Genomic DNA, 9,264 nt, shown 5'->3' on the forward strand with positions numbered 1-9,264 from the left:
GCTGTTAAGAGGAAGGTCATGCACTGGCTTTCCGGGAGGATGCTTTATCCTAAAGGGAATGAAATTTGCACTCAGGAAAAGCAGCACAATCCTCCTTTTTCCCCTTACTTGCCCCCAGCTAGGGAGGTGATTCACTTTGTTTGGGCTGTACCGCTGATTTGTTAAGAGGTGTCTCTGTTAAAAAAAGAGCAGAACCCTCCCTGTTGTTAATTATGACATTTTTATTAAAGGAAGGGGATATTAAGCAGAACTAAACAAAAAAAATCATCAGTATCTTACAGTGGTTTTCATTAGCCCATGGAGAGCTTTTAATGGCAATAACATCTTTGAGCTTGGACCTGGCTGCTGCAGGGGGTAAATGAAGAGCAAAAGGCATTTCTCAGAGCAGTAGCAAGTCCTGCGCTGATGGGTCCTGGTTAATGGGGTGCTCGGTGTCTACAGAGGAACAGATCCGTGATCTTTGGTGTTCTGTGGGTGACCTGGGCAGCTTGCAGGTAGGAACCAGTGCGTGAGCTTGGTATGGGGCTGGGGAAAGCTCTTTAATTTGTGCTTAAAAGAGGAGGTTTGAAGAACAGCCACAAGATAAGCTAATGAATGAGTAGCATACGTCTGAGTGCAAGCGCGAGTCTTCCCATCTCTGCTTGTTTGCCAACGAGTTGTCTAAATCATTAATACTTAAAGAGCGGTACAGCAGCTGGCAGTTAAACAGAGCCATGTTAAACGGTGGCATTGCTGAGTCTGGGAGCTGAGGCAGTGATGGCAGCACCTGGGGAGGGTAGAAGAGATGATGTGGCTTGCAATCACAGGGCTAGCTCTGCTGGAAGGACCTCAGGAGGTCAGCAGGTCCAGTCTGAGCCCTTCACCCAGGGTGCTGAAGCTGCAGCTCCTGACTTGCTGGGAGAGGCAGAGCTGAGAAAGGGCCTGGAGCTGAGAGGTGGGCAGGGAGTGCTGCTTCCAGCTCTCCTCATTTGGGGAGATTTATGCCCTGTCTTTCAGGAATTGATTGGGTTTAGAAATGAGGTGGTGTTGCTCTCTGTGGCTCAGTGGTTCCCTGGCTGGGGTAGGCACCAACTTTTGCTCATAAATATGCAAGCCGTTAATACAGGAGACAGGCAGAGCCTTTCTGCATTATTTTCATGGCAGGAAATTCTCAGGGCATCTTTGAAGTTAAAGCATTAGCATCTCTTGGTTGGGTTTTTCTACCTCCCTTCTGTTTCTCAGCTGTCTGGTTGGCTCCCTTGGGGGCGGTGAGGAGATAACATTTTGCTTCAGTGGGTCTAACTGTTCCATTCCACAGAGGGGGAAAAAAATGGTCCTAACAGTAATTAGGCTTGGAATGGGAAAGTAATTTCTTTAATGACTTTCTTCATGCCAGTCTTTGGGGAGGTGACTTGTTTTCCTGCACTCGGTGAGGAAGTGGCTTAGATGTTTTCCAACAGCTCCTTCCCTCGCCTGTGGGAGCCAAAGCCCAATGGTGTCTGCCAGGGCTGGTGTTGCAGTGGGGCAGAGTAGGTGGGCACCCACACGAGGATGCTGTGCTTGTAACCCCTGCTCTTCCTTCTTCTACCTTCAGTGCCTGCACCGAAGGTGCAGGATAGGAAGGAAGGGGGGGAAGCAGGGAGGGAGGAGACACCCTCACCCACACCCAAGCTCCCCTCTCCAAACCTCTTGCACTAGCTGCCTCATTGATTTTTAGGCACCACTGTTTGCCCCTCTTTGCTCAAAGCTTGTTGCTTTGAGCAAAGCTTTGTTGATTGAGTTTTCCTGCTGCCAAGGAGGACAAGTTGTCCCTCTTCCACCAAGTGGAAAAAGAAATGGAATTGTGCCTTCGAGGCTGGGAAGCTTTGACCCATCTCTGGCTCTTCACATTGCTGCTGCAGAGCACTGAACAGCCCTGCTGTATTTATAAATAAAACATGGGCTTGGGTAGTGGCTGCCTTAGGAAATGGTCCAGGGTTTGCACTCTGGATACAGTGTGTTTGTAAATAGGAATCCCAGGAGAAGCCTGTGTCCCCTTCCGTGGGTTGAGGAATTAAAATTTCTTCATCCTCACGTGGTAGAACTAAAACATTTTGAGCTCTTTTGAGTCCCCCTTGAAGTGAGGTGGATAAAGGCTGGAGTACCTAAAAAATAAATTACTTTTACTATTTCTGTAAGTCTTTATGGAGTTTTAAATTGAAGACTTTTGCCTTGAAAATAGAGGAATGACAAAGACTTGTTCTCTTGCCTCTTTCCCTCAATATGTCTGAAAACAAGACTGCTGCTGGAGATGAAACTCCTATTTTTGTGCCTTCTTTCACATTGCAGAGGGCTGAGCTTTGGTCTTTGATCAAACAGCCTGTCTGGCCTCCTGCCCCCACGTCCTAAGACTTATTCTCTGCCCTTTGCAATACGTTTACTCCTCACGCTCCCAACTTTCTATTCAGCTTTAGCACAAAGCACTGAGGGTGATAACTGATGTAATCTTTCAAAACAAAGCACGAAGGAAAGAGCATAGGAAGGCAGTAGTATAGAATTTAAGAGTCTGGATTTTGGAGTCTTTGTAAACATGTTCAGAGGTTTTATGGCTTGGGAGGCTGGCTTTCAGCTGGGACCAGTGAGAGGAACTTGAAGGACTCCCTGTGCCTCGAATGGCAGTGACTGGAAGTGTGTCCTGTCCTTTCTCTGGGAGTCAGTGTAACTTCAGTGTTGGTATTGACCCACTGCTGCTGCAGAGCTCCCTGCATTGCCAGCCTCACGTTTCACTCCATGCACTGGAACCAGTGTGTCCCAGCAGCCCCCAGGTTTCATCAGGGGCTGCTGCAGTGATGAGCTTTGTTTAGCTCATCATTAGTGTACCCACTGCAGCAGAGCAGTGTTGACCTACACCCATCCACGCAGGGGCTGCGTTCTGCCACAGCTCCTGCCCACAGCCCAGGCCTGTGGAGGGCAGGAGGGTCAGGTGGATGACCTGCTCTGTGACACACAGATGCTGTCACTGGGATTGGAAACCTCTCAGAGCTGAGGCTTGTTGTCTGACTTGGCCCTTTGAGGGAAGCATGCACCAGTTCTAGCAGTACAACTCCTTCCTCCTCCTTTCCCCTTCTCTTTCCCCCATCTTCTCTTTCTTTAATAAAGTTTAATGGGCCCTGACTGCTGACAGAGTGTGGAGTAATGATGCAGAGAAGTTCTCTTCATTATTATTTTTAGGAAGCTCTTAAAATGGCACTGAGCATGTAAAAGCAACGTAAAACAACTTTGTCAGGTCTCTCCCCATCACTTCTTTCCAAACAAAACTTTTGTCTTTGTGTGTTTTGAAGGCAAACGGTATATCCACACCAGGAAGCGATGCTGATGAAGGAGATGATGGAGCTTCTTTGCCTGGATCCAGTGTTCTCCCACTGTAAAGCTCACTGCAAACAACTGCTGCCAGTAGTGACTTTATGATGCTCAGGCATTAGCAACAGTGGCACCTGGGAAAGCACCTGCCTGTCCTCCCTGCATCACGGACCTGGTTTATGGTTTGGTTTCCCCTCATGTGCTGACATGAGCTTTGGGGTGCTGTGTGGTGCTGCCATGGGGTCCAGACCTGTGTGTGTTGAAAGTGTTCATTGGAGCTGTGGAAATGTGTGCTGCCTTTGCTGCTCCTGGCTTGCCAAGCCCAGCTCTGGGCTCAGCTCCAGACTTTGCAGTCCTGGCTTAGCAGTCTGCAGGAGAAAGGGAAGTTCACCCTTAAGTCCCTGAAGTGGGGTGCAAGGAGACCACAGCTGCTTCTCAAGCCCAGGGCTGAATTTCTTTCTGTGAACCCTGAGGGTGACACCGGGGCTCTGATTTGCACTTGGCTTCTGTGGGCCCAGGGTGTCACCGCTTGTGTTTCCTGTCATCGTTGTGGTTTGGGTTGCTGCGAGTTCGGTGGGGGCATCCTCATTTGCTCACTTCTGCTGAAGTCTGTCTCTGTGGCCCTCTGCTGAGGGAGACACTTAGGTTAGTAAAGAAACACCTAAAGAAGTTTGCTGTGAGTTTCAGTCCTGCGTGTCCATGGTGAGGGTCATTCCCTGTCACTGGGGCCATGGGCAGTGTGCATGCTGCAGCTCCCAGCAGGACAATGTGTGGCCTAGCTGGCTGCCTTTTCCTACCCAAATCAGATAAAAGCTTTCAAATGACTTTATCTCGTTTGGCTCTGCAGATTCTCCTCCCACTTGCACACCTTGTCAGCTCTTGCATGAACAAGGGACCTTTGTTTTGCCTTTTTTTTTTCCTCTTCCCTGCAAGTCTTGAGCATCTGGCTGCCGGTGATGGTGTCATCGTGAGTCAGGCTGTGGAAAGCTGCATGCCCTGCTCCTGCTTATTCTCCAGGATGGACAATTTCCCTCTGAGGCCTGACAGATGAGAAGAAATCAAATTACCTGACATCGCTAGAGCAATTAGATCTTTGAAGGCCTGAGCAAAACCCACGCTAGGCAAGTAGGAGTCTGTGGATTTTTACTAAATGCTTTGAATCCGACCCATCTTTTGCTAAAGAAAGAAACTATTCCAAAAAAATTCCCTCTGAAATCATGGATTTAAAGGCAATTTGTACCTGTTAATGTCAGCCTTTTCCCTTGGTTATTACTCTTCTGTTCTGTTCTGCTTTGCTGCTGGGCGCTTTGTGCACATGTAGTATATGCTCTTACAAATGACTGCAGTATGAAGATAAATGAGTTTGGGTGCTGGAACACTCCTAACAGGAGATCGGAAATCAATCCTTGACTTTCTTTCTAAATGGACATGGGCCAACAGAGGACTGTTCCCTCACTGCCGTTCCGGCTGATGCGCTATGGCAGGTTGCTTGGCAAATCCTTCCAGCTCTTCCTCCGTGATCTGTTTCTGCCCTTTTAAAAGTGAAAACAAAACCTTTGGCTGATGTGAGCTTTGAGATAGCAGAAAGAGAAACCATCATATCTGGGCCTCACAATTTTGGTGATGAGGAGAGCAAGGGATGAGGTTGTTCTCCACCGAGGGATGCTTTGTGCCGTGGTTATTGAGACTCAGCCAGCTGCGTCTCTGGAAGGGATAATGCCGAAGTAAACCCAAAAGTTAGCTTCCACTGCAATGCTGGTATGAAAGCCATGCTGTTTCTTCTGAGAGCTGTAGGGTCTTTGATTTCAGGAGTGCTTTGCCACCAAAAAAGTCCTGTCTTTCCTTGGAGCTTTCGACAGTCCTGCTGTGGCTGTCTTGCTTGCACTCTCCTCACCACAGTGCCTCAGCCATCCTGGCCTTCTTTAGAAGAAGCAGAAGGAAAAAGGATGCTTAAAAATCATCTGTGTTTTATTTAAACCGGTTACTTTCTCATTAAAACTCTACACTGAGTTTTTAAAGCTGTGTGTGGCATTTCTAACTCTTGTGTTTCTTGGGCAGTGCAGGCAGGTCAGTCATGTTTTCACCCCCACCCTCGCTTCTTGGGGCTGTTTAACACACTGTGGTAAGTTTGATTTCATTTCATTTTTTTTAACTGAGGCTAGGTTTGATAAAACACCCTCAGAGATATATTTAGGACTGCCCTTGTACCAGTGAGCTTGGAAACCTTTCTTTCTTACCACTGCATTTTACTTCACTTGAGTTTGAACCAGAAGCATTTGATCATCTATGGAAAGACTCCTCATGGGGTCAAGGGAAGGAATCTAGCCCAGGGGAATGTGATCTCCCTGATATGAATGTGATAGAGGAATATCTACAGCTCCGTGCATATATTTTCTATTAAAGACAACTTTTCTCTTCATTCTGTCTCTCTTGGTTGTGTTTTGTGGCTTTGGTTGGAATATTACCCCAAACCTGTACCAACCTTAAGCCTTTTTCATTGGCTTAAGGTGGGGGGAAGGGTTCTATGAATTGCTCAGCCTGCGCTGGTCGTTTGGGTTTCTTTTACTATTTTGTTGCTCTCGTTTCCATCCCTTACAAGTTTTATGTGGTGTTTTACTACTGGAAACAATAAAACTCTGTCTCTAACCACTGCTTGCCATCCTTGAAACAGTATTTGTTCTGGTCCCAGGTTGAGGATACTCTGCAAATCCTTGGGCAATGAAAGGAAACGATCCAGCCAGTAGAATGGTGATTCACGTGGCTGGAGTGTGATGGGAGTTCTGTGCTTGAACATTGTCTTTTGTCTTGACCCGCTTTGGTTCCTTGTGTGGGTGTTGGTGGGGGGCACTGCTCCCCAGCCCCACGTGGAAGGTTTTCCATGTTGTAACCACTAAGCATAAAGCAGCACCAACTGTCATTCTGTCAAGCACGGTCCCTGCAGCCCCCCCAAGGCTTGTCACTCCAGCTTGACAGTCGGGGTCTCTTTAGCTGTGCCTACAGAGAAGCAGCTCCGCATTGTTCTCCGGGCACGCGCAGCCCTGGCTGTCCTGCGTTCCCTTCCACTCAGCATTCAGCTTCAAGGTTTCAGATGGCTTTTTAATCTCTTTTAGCTTTTCCCATTTTAAAAGCTCCTCGGTAATTGCTTGTTGGGATTGTTCTGCTGGGGAGCTGCCATTAGTCCAAGGATGGAGCATGTCAAGGACTAACCACCTCTTACGTTGTTCCTTCCTCCCTCCGCTTACCATGACAACAGCCGGAATACAGGAAAGTCGACTGCGGGATCTCTCCGAGTTAAAACCACTGGCTGTGAATTGCCAAGTTTCCATGTTTGCTTTTCATGGCTGGAGTTTGAGGGGAAGGTGAGTGCTGCCTCTGTGGGGCCCTTGTGTAGCAGTTCAACAGAGCTGAAACAAATGGGCTACCTGATGGGGTTTAGACAACGTGTTTCTGGATCTGTTTGGAATCGGACAGTGAAAGCCCTAGACTGTGGGCTGGAACGCTTGAGCAGTGACACAAAACAGCAGGTAACCTCTGCAGAGGGCTGAAGTTTAGTTGTAAAATAAAACAGTAAAGCAATTTCTCTTCCCTCCTCTTCCCCATCCCTCCCAGATGATGTTTTATTCCAGGGAAGGAGGCTGGTTGCAGTGATGTCTCACCAGCCCACCCCTTGCGTTTTCCTCCTGACGCCATTCCCATCGCTTTGCTCCTCTCTGGGATGGAGACTGCTCTTCAGTCACTGCCTCCGTCTTTCCACAGGTGGGTGTGTTGGAAGGATCCTTCGGGGAAGTTTTTTTTGAAGAGCCTGATGCTGCAGTGAAATAAGGAGACTTTGAGCAGGCAGGAGATGGCGGGTGACAGGTAAGCGTCTCCTGGAAAACATTTATCTCGAGCTGCTCATTCAGATTCCTGCCTGGCCGTTGCCTCTCATCAGCAGTACATTCAGGTAGCACTAGAAATGCCTGTGATGCTTGAGAGCCACGAGATGAGGATCTTGTACCTCCATAGCAGTGCAGAGTAGGGAATGTGATGCTGGCTGCCTGGCAGTGATGTGTGGCTGTGCACACAGGCAGCCAGCACATCCTCATACACCCCTGCCCCAGGCCTTTCTCCCTGCAGGAATCTTTCCTCTCATTATCCTCGTTAAAGGAGCCAGCCCAGCCCTGTGGCTGGTGTTTCATGCTGCTGCTGGCCTGTCCTCGTGGTCCCTGGAGATGCCTGTGCTGCACCCAAGGGTGCTGCTCTGATAGTGCCTGGGAGCTGCACCTTCAAGGGAGGATTTCCAATCCCATTGAGACAGAGGGCTGTAGACATTCGCTTCCATGCTTTGCAGAGGTGCTGTGGGTTGGTTTGAAGGCATCCCTCGTGTTTCTTTTTCCTTCCACTGATTCCTGTCTGACACTGGAAGATGTTTGTAAGATCTTGGAGGGATTGTTCCTCTTGTTTTTCCTCTCAGGAGTGAGTGGCTGTACACGATGTATTTATATTTTGACAAGAAGGATGGGTTATGGTTTTAAAGTATTTTTATTGTGGACTGTATCAGTTTAACAGCAGCTGTTAGGCTCTGAGCCCCACCCTCAGCCCCAGGTGCTTCCCAGTTCCTCTGCAGTTGACCCACTGCAGCAAACAGGCATCACTGCCTGCCTTTCTCATCAGCTTTCCTGCCAGCCTAATCAGGGTAAGCAGTTCTTATCTGGGGCCGGGGACTTGCTGCTGCCTTACCGGGGCCATCTGGATGGGGGTGCTGGCAGACACCTTCCCCCTCATGGGTGCGCCTGACTTCTGCTTTTGGAGGGAGCTCTGAGTAATTACACAGGACTCTGGATGCTTTTTATTATTTGCAGTTGTACATCACCCCTCTGGCTGTCCTATCCCACTCAGTCAGAGCAACCCCTCCTGCGTGGGAGCTGCCCTGGAGCAAGCTGCCCGCTGGGTTTGACTCTTGGGGCTGGATTTGGGAGCTGGGTAGAGAGATCACATCTCTGAGACTGGTCCTTGCTTTGCAAGGCTGTGCTGCTTTGTAGTGAAACCCCACACAACATCCCCCAGCCCAGCTGCTAGCTCTGCGCTGGATATATTTGAGGCTCCTTCACCCCCAAAAGAGTCCCCAAAGTGCTGCATACCCGGCCCCTGGATGGGGAGAGCAGCTGGATCACTGAGAGCATCTGAACCCAGCATTATTTATTTCTCTGCTGGTGAAGCCAAGCTCGAGAGACCAAGAAAATCTCAGTGAACAGCTGAGCCCCGCTGCGGGAAAGCAGGGGGCAGGATCTGGGCCCTGGGTGAGCAATCGTCAAGCCGCTGACGGGACAGGCCTTCATCTTCAAATGACACTCAGACAAAATTAAACTCCTCCAAGCAATCACGCCATGGCCATTAAAACACTGCCTTGGAGGACAGAAAAATAAACTGAGAGATGCAAATTAGGGATATAAATCTTTCTTGCTGTGGCTGGGAGGTACCTGTTTAATTAGCATCATTGAGCAGCCGTGATGTAGTAAGTGCTAAGTAGGAAATTTGCCAAATTCTCCCTGTTTTGATAGCAGGTGACTCGTGTTCTGTTTGAATTGCCACCTTGTGATTGTTTTTTCTCTACTTGCCAGAGTTGCTGTGTTGGTGGTGGCATGAGGAATTAGCTGCTGTCACCTGGCCTAATCGGATGCCGCTGCACCGGGGAGGAGCTGCCCGCGCTGTCCTGCCTGAGCCCGCTGCGGTCGTGGACATCTTTGTGTCTGAGGCCTAAGGGATTGGAAAGCTATTTCAAGAAAGTATTGTCTGGTGGAGTTCACGTATTTAATCATGGGTTTTTTTGGTTCCTGTCTTTCTGGAGCATGGAGGTCGCTTGCTATGTGGAAATTTTCAGAGAAGGGCTGTCCTCCCTGCTGCCTTGGGGAAAGGCTGGGGAGGAGGACAAGCGCTGGTCCAAACCCAGCCCCTCTCCAAGGGGTT

At 49.0% G+C, this 9,264-nt stretch overlaps 1 protein-coding gene across 1 annotated transcript in view; it reads left to right on the forward strand.

Annotated features, from left to right (window-relative positions):
* Nucleotides 1-9,058, forward strand: part of RPH3AL (rabphilin 3A like (without C2 domains)) — a gene marked incomplete at its 3' end in the record, with an annotated part of 35,429 nt that extends 26,371 nt beyond the window's left edge. Inside the window, exon 8 of the mRNA XM_084273067.1 lies at nucleotides 8,919-9,058. Coding sequence (XP_084129193.1) covers nucleotides 8,919-9,058 — 140 coding nt within the window. The remainder of the gene's footprint in view (nucleotides 1-8,918) is intronic.
* Nucleotides 9,059-9,264: the final 206 nt, after the last annotated feature.

This window comes from Gallinula chloropus (assembly GCF_964237585.1).
Source record: "Gallinula chloropus genome assembly, chromosome: 19".
Taxonomy (NCBI): domain Eukaryota; kingdom Metazoa; phylum Chordata; class Aves; order Gruiformes; family Rallidae; genus Gallinula; species Gallinula chloropus.